Source organism: Salvelinus namaycush, chromosome 25 (genome assembly GCF_016432855.1).
Source record: "Salvelinus namaycush isolate Seneca chromosome 25, SaNama_1.0, whole genome shotgun sequence".
Lineage (NCBI taxonomy): Eukaryota > Metazoa > Chordata > Actinopteri > Salmoniformes > Salmonidae > Salvelinus > Salvelinus namaycush.
In genome coordinates this window covers 22,860,139-22,885,770 of record NC_052331.1, presented here as the reverse complement: position 1 = coordinate 22,885,770, position 25,632 = coordinate 22,860,139, and the positions used below count along the sequence as shown (strand labels likewise).

General features: G+C 40.9%; 1 protein-coding gene across 1 annotated transcript in view; it reads left to right on the top strand.

Annotated features, from left to right (window-relative positions):
- Positions 1–25,632, top strand: part of tnr (tenascin R (restrictin, janusin)) — a 56,548-nt gene that overhangs the window by 17,138 nt on the left and 13,778 nt on the right. Inside the window, exons 7-15 of the mRNA XM_038963259.1 lie at positions 413–598; positions 1,400–1,489; positions 3,702–3,965; positions 6,301–6,567; positions 8,771–8,890; positions 9,354–9,497; positions 15,409–15,528; positions 16,195–16,338; positions 24,867–24,997. Coding sequence (XP_038819187.1) covers positions 413–598; positions 1,400–1,489; positions 3,702–3,965; positions 6,301–6,567; positions 8,771–8,890; positions 9,354–9,497; positions 15,409–15,528; positions 16,195–16,338; positions 24,867–24,997 — 1,466 coding nt within the window. The remainder of the gene's footprint in view (positions 1–412; positions 599–1,399; positions 1,490–3,701; positions 3,966–6,300; positions 6,568–8,770; positions 8,891–9,353; positions 9,498–15,408; positions 15,529–16,194; positions 16,339–24,866; positions 24,998–25,632) is intronic.

Below are 25,632 nucleotides of genomic sequence, written 5' to 3'. Positions count from 1 at the left end.
TTGCTGATAATGAGCCTCTGTTCACCTATGTAAAAATCAGCCGTTTCCAGCTACAGTAGTCATTTACAACATTAACAATGTCTACACTGTATTTATGATCAATTTGATGTTATTTTAATGGACAAAAAATTTGCTTTTCTTTCAAAACAAGGACATTTCTAAGTGGCCCCAAACTTTTGAACAGTAGTGTAGCACCTACTGTACTCTTGGCTCTTGACATTTTCACAATGTCTTCTCTTACAAATACAATAAAGAATGGCATAGAAATAGTCATTAGTAATTTTATTTCTATGGTCATATCATCCTTTTTTACGATCTGACTTGCTGATGGAACTGCACGTGGAAACTATGTCCCACTTCTGATGATTGGTCTCAGTGGCCCCAACATTGTCAGTTCTGGTGTTCCTCTCAGAGATCGACGCCCCCAAGAACTTGCGAGTGCTGTCCAAGTTCTCCACCACCCTGGAGCTGGAGTGGGACAACAGTGAGGCGGAGGTAGAGGGGTACCAGGTGGTCTACAGCACCCTAGCAGGGGACCAATACGAGAAGGTCATTGTCCCACTCAACGATGGACCCACCAGCAAGACCACACTCACAAGTGGGGATAATTTGAGTTTTTGTTACACCTCTGTTTTTAGGACAAATTAATGTAATGTTGCTTACTCATGATTCACTATAGTGGCATTGTGTAGTATGATAAGGATGTCTGTTGAATGACCGAGTGAGATTCAAATGTTGTACACTTTATTAAGACGTTTTAACTAAAGAGTATTGATAAGTTGCCGACATTAACAGTTTTCAGATATTTGAGAAACGGTATGGTGTCTGTCTTACGTAAAGAGCATATCAGAATAAGGGAAGGCCTTGTCTGCGCGGCATGACAGCAATCAATGCTCTCCTCTCTCCATTTCTGTAACCTGATAAGCTTACTGTTGTAATATCGATTTTGACTCTGATTAATTATGCTTTTGGAAAAAGGTTAGCAGAAATTTTAAGAAAACATATTGATGAACATGGTATGTGGCAAGCCCTTCATTATTAATGCAGTTTTTAATAGGCAGTTCTGAAAGGCTCCATCTGCCTGCTCATTTTTCCTCTTTAATATCATCATACTGTATTGTCCGCCGGGGTATTGTATGGAAAGATTAATTCACATAACCAGCTTATGTTTATGGTTTTCTATTCACATACAAATTAAAATCAATAGTTGTTGAGGTATTGTCTATGTTTTGTCTCTTTCCATCTGTCATATTCTCATTCTCATTCTCATTCTCATTCTCATTCTCCTCTCCTCTCCTCTCCTCTCCTCTCCTCTCCTCTCCTCTCCTCTCCTCTCCTCTCCTCTCCTCTCCTCTCCTCTCCTCTCCTCTCCTCTCCTCTCCTCTCCTCCCTCTCACAGACTTGTTGCCAGGTACAGAGTATGGTATTGGCATATCGGCTATGCTTGGCACCAACCAGAGTTCTCCTGCCACAATGAACGCCAGAACTGGTAAGTGAGTTAATCGCCTGGCTCATCTGTGCAAATCAGTGATCTGACACAGAAAATCACAACTACCAGTATCAGTAAACAGAAATTCACCACCCTGTTCTCTTTTGTTTCTTACATGTTTTGTTTGTTTAAATTTTATTGAAGCATGAAAGAAAAGCATGTCAAAATACCGATTTGCAGTGCCTTCAGAAAGCATTCATACCCCTTTACTAATTCCACATTTTGTTGTGATACAACCTGAATTGTCTCACCCATCTACACACATTTCCTCATAATGGCAAAATGAAAACATGTTTTTAGAAATGTTAGCAAATATATTGAAAATGAAATACAGCAATATCTAATTTACATGTGTTTTCACACCCCTGAGTCAATACATGTTAGAATCACATTTGGCAGCCATTACAGCTGTGAGTCTTTCTGGGTAAGTCTCTAAAGAGCTTTGCACACCTGGATGGTACAATATTTGCACATTATGCTTTAAAAATTCTTCAATCTCTGTCAAGTTGGTTGATGAGCATTGCTATACAGCCATTTTCAAGTCTTTCCATAGATTTTTAAGCAGACTTAAGTCAAAACTGTAACTAGGCCACTCAGGAACATTCAATGTTGTCTTGGTACGCAACTCCAGTGTATATTTGTGCCTTGTTTTTTAGGTTATTGTCCTGCTGAAAGGTCAATTTGTCTCCCAGTGTCTGTTGGAAAGCAGACTTAACCAGGCTTTCCACTATGATGTTGCTTAGCTCTATTTAGTCTATTTTTACCCTAAGAAAGTCCCTAGTCCTTGCCGATGACAAACATACCCATGACATGATGCAGCCACCACCATACTTGAAAATATGAAGAGTAGTACTCAGTGATGTGTTGTGTTGGATTTGCCCCAAACATAATGCTTTGTATTCAGGACATAAAATACATTTCTTTACCACATTTTTTGCAGTTTTAATGTAGTGCCTTATTTCAAACAGGATGCATGTTTTGGAATGTTTTCTTCTTTGCAGGCTTCCTTCTTTTTACTGTTTCATTTAGGTTAGTATTGGTGGAGTAACTATAATGTTATTGATCCATCCTCAGTTTTCTCCTATCACAGCAATTAAACTCTGTAACTGTTTCAAATTCACCATTGGCCTCATGGTGAAATCCCTGAGTGTTGTTCTTCTTCACCGGCAACTGAGTTAGGAAGGATGCCCGTATCTTTGTAGTGACTGGGTGTGGTGATACACCATCGAAAGTGTAATTAATAACTTCACCATGCTCAAAGGGATATTCAACGTCTGCTTATTTTTTAACCCATCTACCAATAGGTGCCCTTCTTTGCGAGGCATTGGAAAACCTCCCTGGTCTTTGTGGTTGAATCTGTGTTTGAAATTCACTGCTCAACTGAGGGACCTTACAGATAATTGTTTTTATGGGGTTCAGCAATGATGTAGTCATTCAAAAATCATGTTAAAATCTATTATTGCACACAGAGGGAATGGGAATACCTAGTCAGTTGCACAACTGAATACATTCAATTGAAATGTGTCTTCCGCATTTAACCCAACCCTTCTGAATCAGAGAGGTGCAGGGGGCTGACTTAATCAATGTCCACATCATTGCCGAACAGTTGTTGTTGGGGGTTAACTGACTTGCTCAATGGCAGAACGGCAGATTTTTCCAATTTGCTGGCTCAGGGATTCGAACCAGCGACCTTTTAGTTACTCACCCAATGCTCTTAGTCCATGCAACTTATTATGTGACTTGTTAACTTTATTTTTACTCCTGAACTTATTTATGCTTTGTCACGTACCACGCTGCACCTTGGTCTCATCTTTCCAACGAGCGTTACATGCTTGCCATAACAAAGGGGTTGAATACTTATTGACTCAAGACATTTCACCTTATATTTTTATATAACTATCTATATAAAAAGATAGTTCCGCTTTGATGTTATGTGTAGGCCAGTGACAATAAATCTCAATTTAATCCAATTTAGATTCAGGCTGTAACACAACACAATGTGGAATAAGTCAAGAGGTGTGAATACTTTCTGAAGGCACCTGTATACTGTATGTATATTTTTGTCTCTGTTTTAATTAGCTGCACTAAATCAAATTCTTTACAACTTTGGTTGGTATGGCAATCAAGAATTGAATCTTAAATATAAATCGTTTTATTGGTATGTTTACTATATGTTGATTATACTTGAACTACTCTTTACTGTGCGTTTCAGGTCTGGATGTCCCCATGGACCTGACTGTGACGGCGTCCACAGACAACACCATCACCCTGCTGTGGGGGGTGGTCCAGGGGCCTATCGACCACTACATGGTTACCTACACCTCCTCATCTGGCCTGACCACGGAGGTGACCGTCCCCAAGGACGTGACCACCACCACGCTCAATGACCTGGAGCCAGGCACAGAATACACCATCACTGTAGCTGCCCAGAGGGGAAGGCAGCAAAGCACTGCAGCCACCATTGATGGCTTCACAGGTACTGGAACTGTACTTTACCAGGACCAAGTAACTGACACAACTGACATTACATTGTACTATTATGAATAGCAGAGGTGGAAGTAGTCTGAACAGAGCAATAGCATTTACCCAGTGGTGGAAAAAGTACCCAGTTGTAATGCTTGAGTAAAAGTATAGATACCTTAATAGAAAGTTACTGAAATAAAAGTGGAAGTCACCCAGTGAAATACTACTTGAGTAAAAGTCTAAAAGTATTTGGTTCTAAATATACTTAAGTATCAAAAGTAAAACTGTACATCATTTCAAATTGCTTATATTAGAAAAGCAGATGGCACCATTTTGTTATTGTTAAAATGTACGGATAGCCAGGGGCACACTCTAACACTCAGACATCATTTATAAAAGATGCATTTGTGTTTAGTAAGTTCACCAGATCAGAGGCAGTAGGGATGACCAGGGATGTTCTCTTGATAAGTGCGTGAATTGGACCATTTTCTTGTCCCGTTAAGCATTCAAGTGCTTCTGGGTGTCATGGAAAATGTAGGGAGTAAAAGTACATTATTTTCTTTAGGACCGTAGTGAAGTAAAAGTAAATGTTGGCCAAAATATAAATAGTAAAGTAAAGTACAGATACTCCAAAAAATTATTTAAGTAGGTCCTTAAAGTATTTTTTACACCACTGCATTTACCCCATGAGTTAGCCATGGTCAGACGTTATTTACCCCTTCTAGGGATTCTATTGGGCTCTGATCAAAATTAGTACCCTATGCCATTTAGGATGCGGACTGGACTGTAACTGCACCTGTATCAGTTTCAGCGGCAGGTAGCTTAGCCAGTAACGCGAAAAGTTGTTAGTTCGAATCCCTGAGCTGACAAGGTAAAATAAATATGTTGATGTGCCCTTGACCAAGGCACTAAGTCAATTGTATTTATCACATGCTTTGTAAAACAACAGGCGTAGACTAACAGTGAAATGCTAATGGACCCTTCCCAACAATGCAGAGAGAAAAAACATTTCATTTAAAAAAGAAAATAACACAAGGAATAAATACACAAAGAGTAACGATAACTTGGCTATATACATAGGGTACCAGTACCGAGTCAATGCAGTGGTACGAGGTAATTGAGATCGATGTGTACATATAGGTATGGATAGAGTGACTAGGAAACAGGATAGATAATAAACAGTAACAGCAGCGTGTGTAATGAGTCAAAAGAGTTAGTGAGTTAGTGCAAAAGGGGTCATATAGTCCACTTAGCTATTGGTTAACTATTTACGTAGCAGTCTTATAGCTTGGGGGTTGTTTAGGGTCCTGCTGGTTCCAGACTTGGTGCATCGGTACCCTAATTGCTCCAGGGTTGCCGTTGATAATGGCTAACCCTGGCCATGACCCCACTCTCTGAGTGTGTCTTAGATATGCAAAACCACATTTCCAATTCACACATGCGTTTAATACACACTTGTACATGCAAAATAGTACAAATAGGCATCCACCAAATTAATCTATTAGATGAATAGATGATGTACAGTAGTCTATAAATAAAGGTTTATTTTCAAATAAACTGGATAAAGGTGAGCTTTTTCAGTGAAGTGCTCACATCCCTAAATAAGCAATTATGTTGCTGAAAAGTAGAGATTATTGCTGTACTAGAGAATAGGCTTGACATTGGCATGTCATGTGGAACTACTTTGGGAAGGAGACTACAAATCGAGCTATTAGGTAGTGTCAAGCTTTGATGCAACAATTCATGTTAATAATTGACAGTTAGCTATTTCATGAGGTTGTTAATCGCATAACCGTCCTTCATCAAATTGACCCATCCAATGGAGAAAAACATTATATCAATATTTATTTGCGTTCACTCCGTTAATCTTTCCTGTCCCTCTTTCTTTCACACTCATCTACATCAGACAGCAAACTGTCCTGGCAGTCTTTATATTTCCTATTGCTTCTTCTTGTTCTGACAACACACTTCAACCAGTGTCTTTTATTGGTGAATCTTTCAAAAACAGCCATGCCTCGTTGACAGACATGTTTTCATCCAGTCTCTGCTGTCAACTTTGACATTCGTCCTTTGCTCAGCATTCAGCCTCATTCCATTGTCACGGGCCTTCCACGCTGTGTGTATTCCATTTGCAGCTCTTCACTTCCATGCTCCCCCGTCATGCTCATTACTTTACTGCCAGTCTCACTGAGAAGGAGAGAACCTCCAGAGAGATCTGCCAATTAATAACCAGCCATACCATCCACTGACTGACTGAGAACCTCAGCACCACCTGCCATATTGACAGCAGCTGTCCCTTACAGCCCTTCATGACCATGCAGCCAGTATCTTTGACCTTTGACTTTCAGGCTCCCGCCCCATCATAGCACTCTACTTGTCTGATGTCACATGGGACTCGGTGACGGTGGCATGGAGCGCCCCTGCCCCACCCGCAGACCTCTACATCCTCACCTATAGCTCTGAGGACGGCACTGACACGTCCAAGGTTACCCTGGATGGATCCAAGACCCGGTCCTCTATCAAGGGACTCCTGCCCTCCACAGAGTACACCGTCAGCCTTATCACCATACATGGAGAGGTGAAGTCTGAGGCTGTCACAGCCACGCTCACCACAGGTAGGCTATTTATCTCTGCAAGGGGAAACAAGGTTGTATTCATTAGGCACCAAATGGAAGAAAACAGACTGAAACAATGATAAACAAACAACAACAAAAAATTCCCGCTGCAAAACGTTTCGCTACGGTGTGCCCTAATGCATACGACCCAGAGCTACGCTGGAGGTTCCCATGGTTCATGGAGGGTCAAACAGGAACAACAACAAGGCTAAATAACTACTGACTAATACAAAACTGCTGCAACATCTTATGCATTGATTGTCCACAGGGTGCATTGATGTCTGATTTTGGCTGATTGTTTGCTGACAAGACAGTTGCTAACGAAGGACTACATTTTAGGATATATAAAACTTCCTGTACTTAGGATACACATCACATTATACATGCAGTACGTGCTTGGAGTTTATTGTGGTATTCAAATGGCGTTCTGTTTGTCAGCAAGTAGTCTAGCTCCAGAACAGAACAACATCTTGACACTTTTATGGCATGTCTCCTCTTGCTCATTAAGATTCTTACACACACAGCTGCACTCACTGCAGAACAACGTTCCCCTCCACCTTTCATTTCTTTATTAATGCTTGGGTGTGTAATCCTCCCTTAATTACCCCTGCCTAAACCTGGAGGTGTCAGGAATATTCAGCTGTCGCATCAGCAGGCTGTTACTCACAGTTACAGCTGCCAAGCCCAAGGGAAGATCTATTGTCTGAGGAGGACAGGACAGCTCTCTAAACACTCTGATATTAACTCTGCGGATAGCCACCTGCATACTGCTGTCTGATTACTGCTCTACATGCCAACTATCTTAGTCACTGTCTGCCAGAGTGCCAGCCATTTTCTCTTTGTCTGGTGACATACAGATTTCTGGAATGAAGGCTAGGGGTATCGCAGATTCAGACGGATGCATTTGTTGCAGCTCTTTGGCATCTGTGTGTTTTGTTATTGCGTTGCTTTTTTCAGCTTGTTATCACACTATGTTATTATATGCAAATTAACCACAGGGTTGGTGGGCTTGCTGTGGCACCTGACCGTCTTTGTAGGTTGAAAGTTCTTTATGTTTAAGTGGTAGTTCTTATGGTAAATCTGAATAAAGTGATGACAACATGTTTACTGTACCATATGTTGTAATGCCTCAGGTGAATGCAGGTTAGACTTGGGTTGCATCCCAAATGGCCCCTATTCCCCATTTAGTGCACTACTTTTGACCAGGGCCCAAAGGGCTCTGATCGAAAGTAGTGTAGTTTGTGGGGAATATGTATCATTTGGGACGCACCTTGGAGCAGCAGAGCACATTGATGCAGTCTGTCAGTTTGCACAAATTATCTCATGTCACATGAATACTGAGTCTAAATTCAGAGCTATTACAGCAGCCTGCACTGCTGAATGGGAAATAATTAAAGATAGGCATACATGAATAATCACAACTTATTTACACCACTCTTTCCTACTAGCAGAATTTAAATGAGGCTGAAGCCTAACTTATGAATCGTCGTCAGTGCTGGTGAATAATATTCATTATTGTAATGGAAATTGGAGGGTGGTGGCGTTGGTTTTACAAGCATTTCTATAGCTTCATTCCACAACAATAGAGAGAACCAATCTCTCTATCCCTTCCCTCCATAATGGATGCCGACCTTATAAGTCACTTTAATTGTTTGCTCACATTGTCTCTGGTAACCTTTGCTGTCGCAGCGGTAAGAGCTCTGGGGACACATAAACAAATCATGAACTAATCCCTTATGGGCAACCAAACTCGATCACAATGCAAATATCCCTCTCTGTTCTCCTGGCTCTGGCCAGAGAAGCATGCTATTTTAGTACATATTTTATGATGTACCTAATATGCAGGATAAACACAGTGCTTTTTACACTATGGGAGGAAAATGTGTCCAGAAATGCATTGTTTTTATCAATAAAGAAGCATTTTTATCTACGCTTTATTTAACTTCCAGTGCCTTGAGTGTCCTCCAAGAGTAGCTGAATTTCCTCTTCACTTCTGTTTGTTCCCCAATTCATGCACCTTGATTGGAGACAGAGATAGTGTCAGTGTTCCCTTCCCTTTCATATACATGGAGACATGGAGCTAGCCGTTTTCATGAGAAGGTTATGTCAAATGTCAAGAACATCTTGTATTAGTGTATAGTGTGTGTCTCAATAGCAAGGACATCTCTTCATTCTTAACATGTACTATGATTCTCTATTGGAGGAATGGATCCACCTAAAGAGATGACTGTGTCATATGCCACTGAAGACTCCGTCATCATATCATGGTTGAGACCATTCGCTCCCTTCGACTACTACAAGATGTCCTATCAATCAGCAAGAGGTAAGCAAACATTTCTGGCATGTTTTCATTGAAAAGTTCATTAAACAATTATGGGTAACACTTTATTTGGATAGACCCAAGTAGATGGTTTGTAGATATTCCGTAGATGTTCAATAACTGTCAACCACATTTCAACAAACTATCCACTAACACCGTAACCCAAACCCTAACCTTAACCCTCATCCTAACCCTAAACTTAACCCTTACCATAAGCTTAACCCTTAACCTAATCATTATTCTGAACCTAACCCTAACCGTAACCTTAGTAAGCAGTTGCTTATCAACCTATAGTGTGTTGATAGTATAACCGTCTGTAGATCATCTATATGGGACGATCCAAATCCAAGTGTGACCAAATCATGTTTTTACATTGTTTGGCATTGGAGGAGAAAGTTCAACTTCTTATAAAAGAAAGACTGCGTACTGTAACAGTGCGACATTAAATGAATACAATGTTCTTCAGGGACAGTGGACAGCGTGGTAATTGACAATGACGTCACTAACTACACCCTGTCCAGCCTGCACCCAGCAACAGAGTATGAGATCAACCTGAACGTTGTGCGGGGCAGCCAGGAGAGCAAGTCCATCACCACCAGTGTCTTCACAGGTCTGACCTCTGACCCCTTACTATCTTTTCTGACCCCTTACGATCCTGTACTGCTTCAGCTATAATGCCACTATAGAGAGGAACTGACAATGTATATCATTATATAATCTTTGTCTCCACATCCTATACAACTTCTGCAAACATGCTGTGGTACCCCTAAACTATCAAACAACAACCAATACAATCCTGTTTTGGTAACTTTTCCAGTGAGTCAATGTTTTCTTGACTGACAAGTGAGCTAGCTTGTTTGCTAAAATGATAGCTAGAGTTATTATTATATGTGCTCCTCGGAGTATGAGATTGGGGAACAAAATGTTCTGGAGTCAGACAGAGCGTCTTTCCAAGATAAATGGAACGTTCTGTCTTTTCAGTGAATTTTTTTCTTAGTACCCACTCCGTGGATCTCTCACATTGCCACCTGCACACTAAGAAATTATGTTCAGACACAGACAGTAGAATACCTGCCTCTCATTGCTGCTGTAGCGATTGTAGCTACCATTACCCCCTTGGCCTTAAAATTGTTAGCCTCACCTTATTTCTGTCTCTGCTTCTCCTCTGTCAGACAGGCAGTCAGGCAGTCAGGCAGTTTGTCAGTCAGATAGACAGACCTCCGTAGCATTGAGCTGTGTGAGATGTGAGATATATTTTACATCTAGTGAACTACCAGAGAGAGGTGTGTAGGCTGCAGCAGCTCCTCTGGGTGTGAAGTGAACTCCGCTAACATGGGCTTAACCAGCTCGCCACTGCATGCAAAGGGAGTGCACCACTGCATACTGATGAGCCAGGTAGAGATGTCTTTCCAAAACCAAAAGGTTCAGGACTCCACACACAGAGAGAGACAGAGAGAGACAGAGAGAGACACCCCCAAATAAACAAAAAAGGGAAAACAATCTTCATGTAATTCAAAACTAGAAAACACGCTAACGTTTACTTTGCTATTAACTTATTTTCAGAGAAACAGATGAACACTAGCATTCTGCTAATGCTGCAGAGTCGCAGGCAGTGTTTTACAAAACTATGTGAAGGAGCACTTGGCAGCGCTCATTAAAACAGGGTCATAAGTAGAACAATATCATGTGGTGTGGTTCAGCAAGACAGAGATAAAAACCGTTACGGAAAGAGGAGCTCGCTGTGCCTAAAAGTGTCTCAAAGTCCAAGGTGTGAGATGAGAAGCTCTGCCATGAACGGAGCTGGGCTGGTGCTCCACTTACAGGTCAGAAACAAAAACACAGACAGCTTATTAAGATCCTTAGCGCTAAGGAAGAGTTTTTGTGCAGTCGCTGGAGAGTCCTGCCGGCCGGGTAGCTACTGTTGTCAGGCACTGAGGCACTAGCTGCAATTCCAAAGGTAATGACTGTCCAGGATTCACTCGATCTGAGTCAACTGTCCAGCTAATGGCTGTGGCTGGGTCAGACAGGTACTGTGGTTCAGCAGATTCTGGTGTTTTTACTACGTTGCATTAATATTAGCTATTAAAAAGATTGCCTAGTCAGACCATTACTACTGTTCCAGCTGGCTGGTAGGCGTTATTTCTTAGGTAGTGTAAAGCGTAGCACAGATCATTTTTGAACAACCTTTACTTGGCGATACTTCCTCAATTCCTGACTTGGAAGACAACGCATGTCATTTAAACTTCCATGGCTAGTTGCAGGTTGTTCGTTTGAATTTACAAAATGCTCTGTTATTAGAATAAATATTTTTTTTGCTCCATGAAGTAATCCATCAAATCTTATCTCATTGATTGAGACAGGTGACTACATCACGTGAAAAGGTTATCCCCTACCTTTTCAAGAGACCCAGTTTGCCTGACAAAAACCCAGCATTCTGATTGTTCTAAACTTTGCTACCAACCCTCATTGAAAGTTACATGTACAGTAGTCCATATCGAATTCATAATGATGAAAGATGACAGACGACGTTTATCATGGTAAAAACCATATGGTAACTTTATTGGTAAACCCACAATGATATTTACATAGCAAAAGTCATGCTATAACTAACAGAATGTTGTGTTTGCTATGCTAACGCTGAAGTTTACTTAGAAAGCGACGAAACAAAGCGTTTCCCTTCCTGGTTGTCCACTAGGTTGAAGATAACAAAGGCGCAGTACAGTCAAAACCATTCATTCCAGGCCTCCCGGGTGGCGCAGTGGTCTAGGGCACTAGCAGCTAGCCCTAGTGGTCTAGGGCTAGCTGCGCCACCAGAGACTCTGGGTTCGCGCCCAGGCTCTGTCGCAGCCGGCCGCGACCGGGAGGTCCGTGGGGCGATGCACAATTGGCCTAGCGTCGTCCGGGTTAGGGAGGGTTTGGCCGGTAGGGATATCCTTGTCTCATCGTGCACCAGCGACTCCTGTGGCGGGCCGGGCGCAGTGTGTGCTAAACAAGGGAGCCAGGTGCACGGTGTTTCCTCTGACACATTGGTGCTGCTGGCTTCCGGGTTGGAGGCGCGCTGTGTTAAGAAGCAGTGCGGCTTGGTTGGGTTGTGTTTCGGAGGACGCATGGCTTTCGACCTTCGTCTCTGCCGATACGGGAGTTGTAGCGATGAGACAAGATAGTAATTACTAACAATTGGATACCACGAAACCATGTTTTTTTATGATATTTCCACAATATGAGGTTGAAATAACATGAAATAACATACCCGTTTAGTGTAAGAGCTTTTTGAAATCAACGCCTGGATTTTCAGCCTTGGGATGGAAATGGTTTTGGGATGGCCCACAGCATGACATCACAATCTCATCTGATTATTCTGACCAATGACCAGACATCTTTTATTTTAATATGTATCCTCATACTTTAAAGGGGTAAGCGGGGTAGGCTCTAGAGCCTAGACGATCCTATCTGCCAATCAGAGCCGTGGGTATGTAAATATATTACAATTTGTGTCATCATGAGAATGAGAATTTCAATGGCAAAAGGAGGCTCAGTCAAAACCTACTCATTCAAGGGTGTTTCTTTATTTTTACTATTTTCTACATTGTAGAATAATAGTGAAGACATCAAAACTATGAAATAACACATATGGAATCATGTAGTAACCAAAAAGGTGTTATATTTGAGATTCTTCAAAGTAGCCACCCTTTGCCTTGATGACAGCATTGCACACTCTTGGCATTCTCTCAACCAGCTTCACCTGGAATGCTTTTCCAACAGTCTTGAAGTAGTTCCCACATATGCTGAGCACTTGTTGGCTGCTTTTCCTTCACTCTGCGGTCCAATTCATTCCAATTCATCCCAAACCATCTCAATTGGGTAGAGGTCGGGTGATTGTGGAGGCCAGGTCATCAGATGCATCACTCCATCACTCTCTTTCTTGGTCAAATAGCCCTTACACAGCATGGTGGTGTGATAGTCCCACTAAGCGAAAACCAGATGGGATGGCGTATCGCTGCAGAATCCTGTGGTAGCCATGCCTTGAATTCTAAATAAATCACTGACAGTGTCACCAGAAAAGCACCCCCACACCTCACGTGGGAATCACACATGCGTAGATCATCCGTTCACCTACTCTGCGTCTCACAAAGACAGAGCGGTTGGAACGAAAACTCACCAATTAGTGTTTTTTAAATTTAACTAGGCAAGTTAAAAGAACAAATTCTTATTTTTAATGACAGCCTAGAAACAGTGTGTTAACTGCCTTGTTCAGGGGCAGAACGACAGAATTTTACCTTAACAGCTCAGGGATTCAATCTTGCAACCTTTTAGTTACTAGTCCAACGCTCTAACCACTAGGCTACCTGCCGCACCATTTCTTTGCAGCAATTCAACCATGAAGGCCTGATTCACACAGTCGCCTCAAAATAGTTGATGTTGAGATATGTCTGTTACTTGAACCCTGTGAAGCATTTATTTGGGTAGAATTTCTGAGGCTGGTAACTCTAATGACCTTATCCTTTGCAGCAGAGGTAACTCTGGGTCTTCTTTTCCAGTGGCAGTCCTCATGAGACCCAGTTTCATCATAGCGTTTGATGGTTTTTGCGACTGCACATGAAGAAATGTCTTGAAACTTTCCGGATTGACTGACCTTCATGTCTTGAATAAATGATGGACTGTCGTTTCTCTTTGCTTATTTGAGCTGTTCTTGCCTTAATATGGACTTGGTCTTTTACCAAATAGGGCTATCTTCTGTATACCAACCCTACCTTGTCACAACAACTGATTGGCTCACCTGTTAATTGAAATGTATTCCAGGAGACTACCTCAGTGTTGATGTCTTCACTATTATTCTACAATGTAGAAAATAGTAAAAATAACAAAAAACCTGGAATGAGTAGGAATGAGTAGGTGTGTCTAAACTTGTGACTTTTACTGTATATTTGGAGTTATTTTCATGAAATATACACACAAAGGGATTTATTAGACATACAGTGATGATTTAATAAATAAAATGCAAATTCTCCATGGGGCTTTAAGACAGCATCAACATTCCATACAGAAGGGTTCTGAAATAAACAAATTTGGGAAAAACGAGAATGTCTGGATGTGAATTTTATCAGAACAGTTTGCCATCAAAGTGGAAAATAAATGAACACAAATAAGTACCTTACTGTGATCGTTTTCAATTAAAATTGTCAAAAAGAAACAAAATAGCTTCTTAGCAAAGAGCAATTTCTCAAAAAAGAATTTTGCATAGACTGTCTGGTAGTGGTCTGAGTGGGGAGGAGAAAACTGAAAACTAGCTGTTATTGGCAGAGGTTAGGAACTCTCTTTCTTATTAGCCTATTAACTAATCTACCGCCTGGTGACAGGCAGAACAAAACTCCATACAACCAAAACAGGTGGAAATTTAATGCGGTCTTTACAAACATCTCTTACGCTAAAGGGCATTATCATCACAATTTCACAGTATTATTCCAACCTCATAGTTGGAAAAAGCATTTACTCTATACTTCCGGATGTTTAGCCTACCCGTTTTTTAGTTTATTTGTACTTTATTCTGATTAAGCTTTCTTTTGTCATTTTCATTTTCCCGGAAATATATTTATTTATACATATTATACATGAATTATTTATTTTTGTAACAATTTTTGTTAATAAATCTACCACCTCTTTTGCACCCGATTTCTGGCATTCCGCTTCCATCCTTCTCCATGCGCCATCATCTTTAAAGGTTCATCCAGTACCAACTAGTCACAAACACATCCCTACTCAGTAGTGGTGCTACTGACATCCCCACACATCATTACACACTTTATTCAATCTAATATATATTTTTTATATATATAATTTGTTTTGACATATATTCATTAGTTTCAAATAGGACAATCAACAGTTACAGAAATACAATTATTGTTTTTATTCAAATCTAATCTAATTCAATTTTATTTCACTTCAATTTGGCAGCTTTTATTAGATTAAATTAAATATTTTTGTAATTTAAGTAATGAGTGTAATCAAACACCTTTCATTCACAAGCAGTGTGACTAAAGTTCCTAGATATAATCTTAGCCATTTCCCAGACATGAGGGTATGGTGAATTAACGGTTGATTCAAGTCCTTTCAAGGCAAGCTGTTTATTTCTGTGTTCTCTATACTTTTTCTGTTAAGCCAAAAATCCATATGAAAACTTGGAGGTTAAAACACTAAGTTAAACGTGTAATTAAATTCCTACTCTCTCTTGGTTTTCCGGTAGGTAGGGAGTCTGAAATAAAAGCTTTTAAGAACTCTTCTTCTGTGTACTGTACAGAATATTTGACTGTATAATTTGTCTTTGATTTAAAGTTATACTAGCAAAAAGTGTGATCTCACTGGAGAAGAGAGTCATTATAAATTAGCCTCAATCTGCAGAGTATATAGTCCACATGGTGGTCTGCAAATTGGAACATACAGTTGATTACATTTTGGAAAGTGATGGGGCCATCTTGGTACCCTCTCTGAGCCATACATTGCTTTCATCTCTTTCTTTGATATAGCGATGGACATGCCAATGGAACTAACAGCCCTCAACATTACCCCACAAGGAGCTTTACTCCGGTGGAACCCTCCTCTGTCCAGCGTTGACAACTACGTGTTCACCCTCACCTGCAACCAGGGTAGGTGGATTTATTGTCTTCTCACAGCCACGTTTCTCCGCTACAGGGGTGGAGCGTGCAGAGCACCCTGAGTCTGTAGAGTGAGACCAGCTGGACTGGACTCCTGCCAAGTCGGCTCTCAGAGGAAAGTGTCGCACAGCTACTTGGAAATCAGCTCAGACATCCGCTTGCTAGTCGATGCAGCTTTCATCAATATGGCCACAAATTATGGTTCTTCAGCAACCTCTTGCCAATGTGTTCTATTGACTCTTTGGTGTGTTCATTAGGTGTCCTTTCTAATTTACTCAGCCAGGCAATGAAATCAAGGCTGAACATTTTTGTTAACCTATTATTTTTCACCATCGACATGGATCCTGGTATTTCTGAGGCTACAGCAAGCCATTTATTAAACAGGCAATTTATTTAGATTTATTGTACAAAGTTTAGTCGTGCAAACAAATAAGGAATGATGAATTTGAGCTAAATGGATTTAAACCTGACCCATGTAACACCCATAGGAACCGCAATCTACCAGCCCTGACCGCGAGCATGCATATCCAAGGCAACCGCTATACATTAATAATTAAGACTCCAAATTGTTTAATGTAATCATAAAAGTCAGGTTTGTTTACTATCTCATATATTCTCCTAATCTAATATGTATTTGTGTTCCTCCTACTCTTGCAGTGACAGCTAATACCTTCCTGGTGGAAGGTGTGAAACAGGAGCACCAGCTTAGTAAACTCAAGCCCAGCACCACTTACTCTGTAGCCCTCTACGCCACCAAGGGACCCTTGACCAGTGGAACCGTCATTGCCAACTTTGAAACACGTATGTTAGTTACTTTACTTGCTTAGTTACTTACCTCCTACCTGTTCAGAAGCAACCCACACAGACTAAGAGCAGCTACAGTACATATACAGTGCCTTCAGAAAATATTCATACCCCTTGACTTATTCCAAATTGTATTGTGTTATAGCCTGAATACAACTCATAACACTCATAATACCCCATAATGACAAAGTGAAAACATGTTTTGAAACATTTTTGCAAACGTATTTCAAATTAAAAACAGAAATATTTCATTTACATAGAGTTGAAGTCGGAAGTTTACCTACACCTTAGCCAAATGAACACTGCTCAAAAAAATAAAGGGAACACTTAAACAACACAATTTAACTCCAAGTCAATCACACTTCTGTGAAATCAAACTGTCCACTTAGGAAGCAACACTGATTGACAATAAATGTCACATGCTGTTGTGCAAATGGAATAGACAACAGATGGAAATTATAGGCAATTAGCAAGACACCCCCAATAAAGGAGTGGTTCTGCAGGTGGTGACCACAGACCACTTCTCAGTTCCTATGCTTCCTGGCTGATGTTTTGGTCACTTTTGAATGCTGGCGGTGCTTTCACTCTAGTGGTAGCATGAGACGGAGTCTACAACCCACACAAGTGTCTCAGGTAGTGCAGCTCATCCAGGATGGCACATCAATGCGAGCTGTGGCAAGAAGGTTTGCTGTGTCTGTCAGCGTAGTGTCCAGAGCTTGGAGGCGCTACCAGGAGACAGGCCAGTACATCAGGAGACGTGGAGGAGGCCGTAGGAGGGCAACAACCCAGCAGCAGGACCGCTACCTCCGCCTTTGTGCAAGGAGGAGCACTGCCAGAGCCCTGCAAAATGACCTCCAGCAGGCCACAAATGTGCATGTGTCTGCTCAAACGGTGAGAAACAGACTCCATGAGGGTGGTATGAGGGCCCGACGTCCACAGGTGGGGGTTGTGCTTACAGCCCAACACCGTGCAGGAAGTTTGGCATTTGTCAGAGAACACCAAGATTGGCAAACTTGCCACTGGCGCCCAGTGCTCTTCACAGATGAAAGCAGGTTCACACTGAGCACATGTGACAGACGTGACAGTCTGGAGACGCCGTGGAGAACGTTCTGCTGCCTGCAACATCCTCCAGCATGACCGGTTTGGCGGTGGGTCAGTCATGGTGTGGGGTGGCATTTCTTTGGGGGGCCGCACAGCCCTACATGGGCTCGCCAGAGGTAGCCTGACTGCCATTAGGTACCGAGATGAGATCCTCAGACCCCTTGTGAGACCATATGCTGGTGCGGTTGGCCCTGGGTTCCTCCTAATGCAAGACAATGCTAGACCTCATGTGGCTGGAGTGTGTCAGCAGTTCCTGCAAGAGGAAGGCATTGATGCTATGGACTGGCCCGCCCGTTCCCCAGACCTGAATCCAATTGAGCACATCTGGGACATCATGTCTCGCTCCATCCACCAACGCCACGTTGCACCAGACTGTCCAGGAGTTGGCGGATGCTTTAGTCCAGGTCTGGGAGGAGATCCCTCAGGAGACCATCCGCCACCTCATCAGGAGCATGCCCAGGCATTGTAGGGAGGTCATACAGGCACGTGGAGGCCACACACACTACTGAGCCTCATTTTGACTTGTTTTAAGGACATTACATCAAAGTTGGATCAGCCTGTAGTGTGGTTTTCCACTTTAATTTTGAGTGTGACTCCAAATCCAGACCTCCATGGGTTGATAAATTTGATTTCCATTGATAATTTTTGTGTGATTTTGTTGTCAGCACATTCAACTATGTAAAGAAAAAAGTATTTAATAAGAATATTTCATTCATTCAGATCTAGGATGTGTTATTTTAGTGTTCCCTTTATTTTTTTGAGCATTGTATTTAAACTCAGTTTTTCACAATTCCAGACATTTAATCTAAGTAAAAATTACCTGTTTTAGGTCAGTTAGGATCACCACCTTATTTTAAGAATGTGAAATGTCAGAATAAAAGAAAAGAGAATGATTTATTTCAGATTATATTTCTTTAATCACCTTTCCAGCGGGTCAGAAGTTTACATACACTCAATTAGTATTTGGTAGCATTGCCTTTAAATTGTTTAACTTGGGTCAAACGTTTCGGGTAGCCTTCCACAAGCTTCCCACAATAAATTAGGTGAATTTTGACCCATTCCTCCTGACAGAGCTGGTGGTACTGAGTCATGTTTGTAGGCCTCCTTGCTCGCACATGCTTTTTCAGTTCTGCCCACAAATCTTCTATGGGATTGAGGTCAGGGCTCTGTGATGGCCACTCCAATACCTTGACTTTGTTGCCCTTTAGCCATTTTGCCACAACTTTGGAAGTATGCTTGGGGTCATTGTCCATTTGGAAGACCCATTTCCGACCAAGCTTTAACTTCCTGACTAATGTCTTGAGATGTTGCTTCAATATATCCACATAATTTTCCTACCTCATGATGCCATCTATTTTGTGAAGTGCACCAGTCCCTCCTGCAGCAAAGCAACCCCACAACATGATGCTGCCACCCCCGTGGTTCACGGTTGGGATGGTGTTCTTCGGCTTGCAAGCGTCCCCCTTTTTCCTCCAAACATAACGATGGTCATTATGGCCAAACAGTTCTATTTTTGTTTCATCAGACCAGAGGACATATCTCCAAAAAGTACAATCTTTGTCCCCATGTGCAGTTGCAAACTGTAGTCTGGATTTTTTATGGTGGTTTTGGAGCAGTGGCTTCTTCCTTGCTGAGCGGCCTTTCAGGTTATGTCGATATAGGACTCGTTTTACTGTGGATATAGATACTTCTGTACCTGTTTCCTCCAGCATCGTCACAAGGTCCTTTGCTGTTGTTCTGGGATTGATTTGCACTTTTCGCACCAAAGTACGTTCATCTCTTGGAGACAGAACGCGTCTCCTTACTGAGCGGTATGACGGCTGCGTGGTCCCATGGTGTTTATACTTGCATACTATTGTTGGGTACTTGTGTACAGATTAACGTGGTACCTTCAGGCATTTGGAAATTACTCCCAAGGATGAACCAGACTTGTGGAGGTCTACAATTTATTTTCTGAGGTCTTGGCTGATTTCTTTTGATTTTCCCTTGATGTCAAGCGAAGAAGCACTGAGTTTGAAGGTAGGCCTCGAAATACATCCACAGGTACACCTCCAATTGACTCAAATTATGTCAATTAGCCTTTCAGAAGCTTCTAAAGCCATGACATCATTTTCTGGAATTTTCCAAGCTGTTTAAAGGCACAGTCAACTTAGTTTATGTAAACTGCTGACCCACTGGAATTGTGATATAGTGAATTATAAGTGAAATAATCTGTCTGTAAACAATTGTTGGAAATGTACTTGTGTCATACACAAAGTAGATGTCCTAACTGACTTGCCAAAACTATAGTTTGTTAACAAGACATTTGTGGAATGGTTGAAAAACAAGTTTTAATGACGCCAACCTAAGTGTATGTAAACTTCCGACTTCAACTGTAAGTATTCATACCCCTAGTCAATACAATACAAGTATCTAAGAGCTTTCCACACCTGGATTGTACAATATTTAAACATTATTCTTGTTAACGTCGATCAAGCTCTGTCAAGATAGTTGTTGATCATTGCTATACGGCCATTTTCAAGTCTTACCATAGATTTTCAAGCCGATTTTAGTCAAAACTGTAACTAGGCCCCTCAGGAGCATTCAATGTTGTTTTTGTAAGCAACTCCTGTATATATTTGGCCTTGTGTTTTAGGCTATTGTCCTATTGAAAGGTGAATTTGTCTCCCAGTGTCTGTTGGAAAGCAGACTGAACCACATTTTCCTCTAGGATTTTGCCTGCGCTTAGCTCCATTTATTTTTATATAAAAATAAAAAAAATCCCTATTCCTTTCCGATGACAAGCATAGCCATAACATGATGCAGCCACAGCCATGCTTGAAAATATGAAGAGTAGTACTCAGTGGTGTGTTGTGTTGGATTTGCCCCAAAAATAACGCTTTGCATTCAGGACATGAAGTTAATTTCTTTGCCACATTTTTTGCAGTTTTCCTTTAGTTCCTTATTGCAAACAGGATGCATGTTTTGGGATATTATTATCATGTACAGGCTTCCTTCTTTTCACCCTGTCATTTAAGTTAGTTTTGTGGAGTAACTAGAATGTTGTTGATCCATCCTCAGTTTTCTCCTATCAAAGCCATCAAACTCTGTAACTGTTTAAAATAACCATTGGCTTCATGGTGAAATCCCTGAGTGGTTTCCTTCCACTCCGGCAACTGAGTTCGGAAGGACATCTGTATCTTTGTTAAGACTGCCTGTATTGATACACCATGCAAAATGTAATGAATTACTTCACCATGCTCAAAGGGATATTCAACGTCTGCTTTTATTTTACCCATCTACCAATAGATGCCCTTTGCGAGGCATTGGAAAACCTCCCTGGTCTTTGTGGTTGAATCTGTGTTTGAAATTCACTGCTCGACTGAGGGACCTTACAGATAAATGTATGTGTGGGGTGTGGAGATAAGGTAGACATTAAATATTCACGTTAAACACTATTATTCCAAACAGAGTCCATCCATGCAACTTATTACAGTGATTCCTCCATTAAAAGTTGCGTCATACTGTAGCACACCTTGTGGGCTGCTGCAGCATTCTGTGGCACGTTATTTAATTGTCAGCCAGTTTTTCTGTTAATTCAAGTTAGTGCTAGTTTGACCCTCCAGAGGGCATCTTTGAGAAGCATTTGATAGTCTTCCATATTGGCATTACCAGATAATTTAAAACCTTTTTTGTAATAACATAGTATATGGGATTGATTTGAAGAAATTTAGCTTAATTAATTTGATTAATATTATGGTGTTTCTTTTCCGAGAAAAACAAAAAACGAAACTCTCAGGGTTTCTGTTAGGATGGAATGGAAACTATGGCGCTGTACAACATGACGGTCGGGAGTAGGCTACAGCATAAGAGGATTGGAGGATTCTAATTGTTTGCCTTCATTAGACAACTTTGTTCCAATATTTCTGTAAATCAGTGATAATTATTCCCATAGTAATTCGTTATGGATCCATAACTAAATCAACATCTGCATGTTGAAAATAGTATTTTTATCATAATTCCTTACATAAGGGAGAGCAGTGTCTGTACTAGAGAATGCGGGGATGCAGGAGACCGGGGTTCAATTCCTCGATGGGGAGGAAGGAGTACGCTGTCCTTGTAAATAAGAATTTGTTCTTAACTGATTCCATATGTGTTATTTCATAGTTGTGATGGCTTCACTATTATTCTACAATGTAGAAAAAAGTAAAGATAAAGAAAAATCCTGGAATGAGAAATTGTGTCCAAACGTTTAACTTGTACTTGCTTAATTAATTTGATTAATATTATGGTGTTTCTATTCCAAGAAAAACAAAAACCCCTCTGGGTTTCCATTAGGATGAAATGGAAAATCAGGCGCTTGTACAACGTGACAGTCGGCAGTACAGTACTAGGTTATTTAGCAAAATAATCCCTGTGTCTTGCGGGCAGGGCACGCGGGAGACCGGGGTTCAATTCCCCGATGGGGAGGAAGAAGTAGGCTGTCCTTGTAAATAAGACTTTGTTCTTAACTGACTTGCCTAGTTAAATAAAGGTTACACTAAGAGCATAACATTTCTGCACCCTAATTTTCTAATTCTAGTCTAACCAATACCCAAACGGAGATTAAGTGAAAATAAAAATCTTATTGATTTATCAAGACCAGCCCCCATGCTTGTCTCAGAGCAGCGCAAAACGATGCTAAAATATTTGTAGGCTATTACTTCAAATCCTATTTCTTCTAACTTCAATATGCTATTTAAATAAATAAGACCTACACCACTTTTAACAGCACATTACTCAACACTAGTGAGACTAACTTTGCCTATGGTAGGCCTACAGTATATCTAAAAATACATTTTTCAATGACGTGTCTCTCTGCCAATGATTACATTTAGAGGATTGGAGGATTCTAAATTAATATCTAAGGGGCATTTTCTGTTAGGATCTGTGAGAATATCTGAGAATATCTAAAGGGCTTTTATATAATTCTAAATTCATTAATTATAATAATAATAATAATCTCTTTGTTTAAAAAGTAACAATATTTTGGAGATTTCATTTTTATTTAACCTAGAGTGAATGAGAAAAAGCCAATTCTTGAACTTGGGGTGTGACTTGTTATGCACATTTTTACTCCTGAAGTGATTTAGGCTTTCCATAACAAAGGGGTTGAATACTTATTGACTCAAGACATTTCAGCTTTTCATTTTAAATTAATTTGTTAAAACATAATTCCACTTCAACGTGGGGTATTGTGTGTAGGCCAGAGACACAACATCTAAATATAATGCATTTTAAATCCAGACTATAACACATCAAAATGTGGAATTTCTGATGGCACATGTTCAAGAAGCAGACTACTCAGAGAAAGGCAAGCTACCTGGAGCTACTTGAAACTTGCTCCTATTCAATTAACAGGTGCCCTTTTACACCTCCCAGATAAAGTGTGTCTAATTAGCAACAGGAATCATTGCCCCTCTTATTGAGGCCCTTGCAGTGTGATCACTGACTGACCATGTTTCTACTCCTGCTATACAGTGTCCATATTAGGACAGCCTCAGTCTCAGCAAGATTTTTTTCAATCTCCGCAAGAGTTGCCGAGACTGAGGCTGTCCTAATATGCCGCCTTACTCCTAGCTAACGACCTCCACAAGCCAATGAGATCATACCTACTCTACGGCAGGGGAGGGAGAAGAGGAGGGGAGAAAAATGGTCTAGTTTAGTTTAGTTGGGGCTCTAAACTTATTTTTGAGACAAAAATTCTCTGTCAGCAGCAGGCCATTAATATCCCCAAGGGAGCAGAGCAGCAGAGTTTTACCCAGTCTGCACAGTGCTGGAGCTGCATGAACATTTCCAGAACAAGTGGGCTGCTGCTCTGCCTCTGTAGAGTACAAAAACTTATGTCCAGAAAAAAGAACAACCAGTACTTTTTTCTGGCTTTCTTTTGTATTGTGTCTTGCAGTAAAAGTCTCCCTAGAATGAGGGGCGATTCCCATATGTTTAATCAAACAGTGGCCTTTGCAAAACTTAATTTATAGACACTGTTTTTGGATAAATTAATTTGTTAAAAGTGTCACAGGCCATTGGCTTTGCTACTCCAGTGCCAGCCTTGTTGTCTGATGTTGACACATAATCACTGGATGGGATGGCCAAATTCACCAGACTTTTTTGCTCTTAATTTGCATCTCATTAAATGTTTTTGATGTGGTTATGCATTGCTTATGCTTTGTTTTGCTAGCTGTTATTCTCTGATAAATAGTTCCAGAGTTGATGACCTCTTATGAGCATGAAGTTATTGGTTGACTCACTTTCTAAAATACTTGACCAGTGAGAGACATGTTATTCACAGAAGTTTTTATGTTTCTTCCAAATAACTAAAGTTTGGTTTAGTGTCCACCTGAACCAGTGCATTGGGATTAACTTATTAATGGTTTGATGGAAACACATTTATTTTGTCTCAGTACAATGCATACAGGAGTAATAGTAATAATAATTAATTACTGCCCTTGACATCTGTTTGTCTATTAAGACACCTCTACATTTGCATGTGGCAAAACTATAGAACATTAGAATATTACAGAACGTCCTAATGTAAAAAGTGTTAACACGCCTCCGAGTGCAGGTATACTGTAATTAAAGAGAGGGAATGAGAGAGAGAGTCGAGAAAGAATTGACAGAGATCAGAGATTGAGAGAGTGAGCGAGAGAGAAAAGAAACAAGAGAGAAGTGTAGGCATTGTGATGGCTGAAAAAGCTTCTGAGATGTGCCCTCGGACTACATGAAAATGTTGAATCAGTGTCCATCACAATGAAAGGGGGATGAAAGGAAAAGGAAAGATAAACACTCTCTCAGGCATTGCAGTCATGTTGAGGAGACAGGAGGAGAATGACAGTCTCTCCTGGAAGAGGCAGTCAGGTCAGTGTGGACATCCACATTGTAATTTTCTCTAGTCGGCACTACTGCAGTGTTGAGATGTCATTGCATCTCATGTAGAAAATCCTTCAGTCCTGAGGCTATCAGTGGTAGAACACGCTGTTAATTACTGAACTGTCATAGATCCCCCCCTAAAAACACCTGAGGACAACAGGAGGAGGGAGATATGAAAATGAGAAAGATAGGAAAAGGAGTGCATGTATCAGCTATCTAGATGTGAGAGGAGGATAGGGTCTTGGGTAAAAATCTTCTGTTTGGAATGGCTAATTCTTTTTAGTGTGAATTTTCAGCAGATAAAACATTTTGCAGTTATGGATGCTGGGTAAAGGACATGAGAATGCATGTTCAGAAGGGTGACTTCAACTAAGGTCCGCTAGAGGGGGGTCATCAGATTAGGAGATAGACCATATTTGGGCAATATTTCCAATTTAAGTACAGTATATGGATAAAAAAAATTGGCCACCAGACATAATGATTTGACTCAATGGAACTGTTATGTGATAATCTGCAATTTGATTGGTCCCCTGTAGCCATGGACGCTCCTCTGAACCTGACGGCTAGCGAGGTGAACCACCGCAGTGCCCTCATCTCCTGGCAACCGCCCATCGCAGACATCGACAATTACATGCTCACATACAAGTCAGTGGACGGCAACAGAAAGGTAAGTAGAATACAGTAGGGCTTATCTAACTTCCTCAACAAGAGTTTACAATCACTCTCACACAGACACACACTGAACTGTTACTGTATAATCAAGCCAAAGAGGAATTGAGATGTAGGGCTGTGACGATCATGGAATTTTGGATGAAGGTAATTGGCCTGCCAGATGACCACGGTCACCATATTTTTTTTTTTAAACAGTTGAACATTTTACATTTCAGCTAGGATCAATAACCATACAAATTCCCGTCTGTCCCTGTTCGTTCCACCCAAAACATTTTTGACTTATTTTATTTTCATGAGGGTTTTCATCCATAACTGTCAGTAATTTTTTTTGTTTAAATTTTTTTTTACACGGTTACACTGTAATTGTGCCAGCCCTATTGATATGAGCCATAAGTGTTATGTGTAGTGTTTTCCAGCTGCCAAAATAGCCTGGTCCCGGATCTGTCTGTGCTCTTGTCTTCTCCATTGCTGTCATTGTCAAGTCAAACATTGGCATGACAATGAATTAGTGACAAGGAGTTGGCATCATAGCCCAAACATACAGGCTACCAAAATACTGCCTTAACTTTGTCTATGAATTTCCAATCTCAATCACACACTGTAGACCTCCATGCTGTATCATCAAGCCAA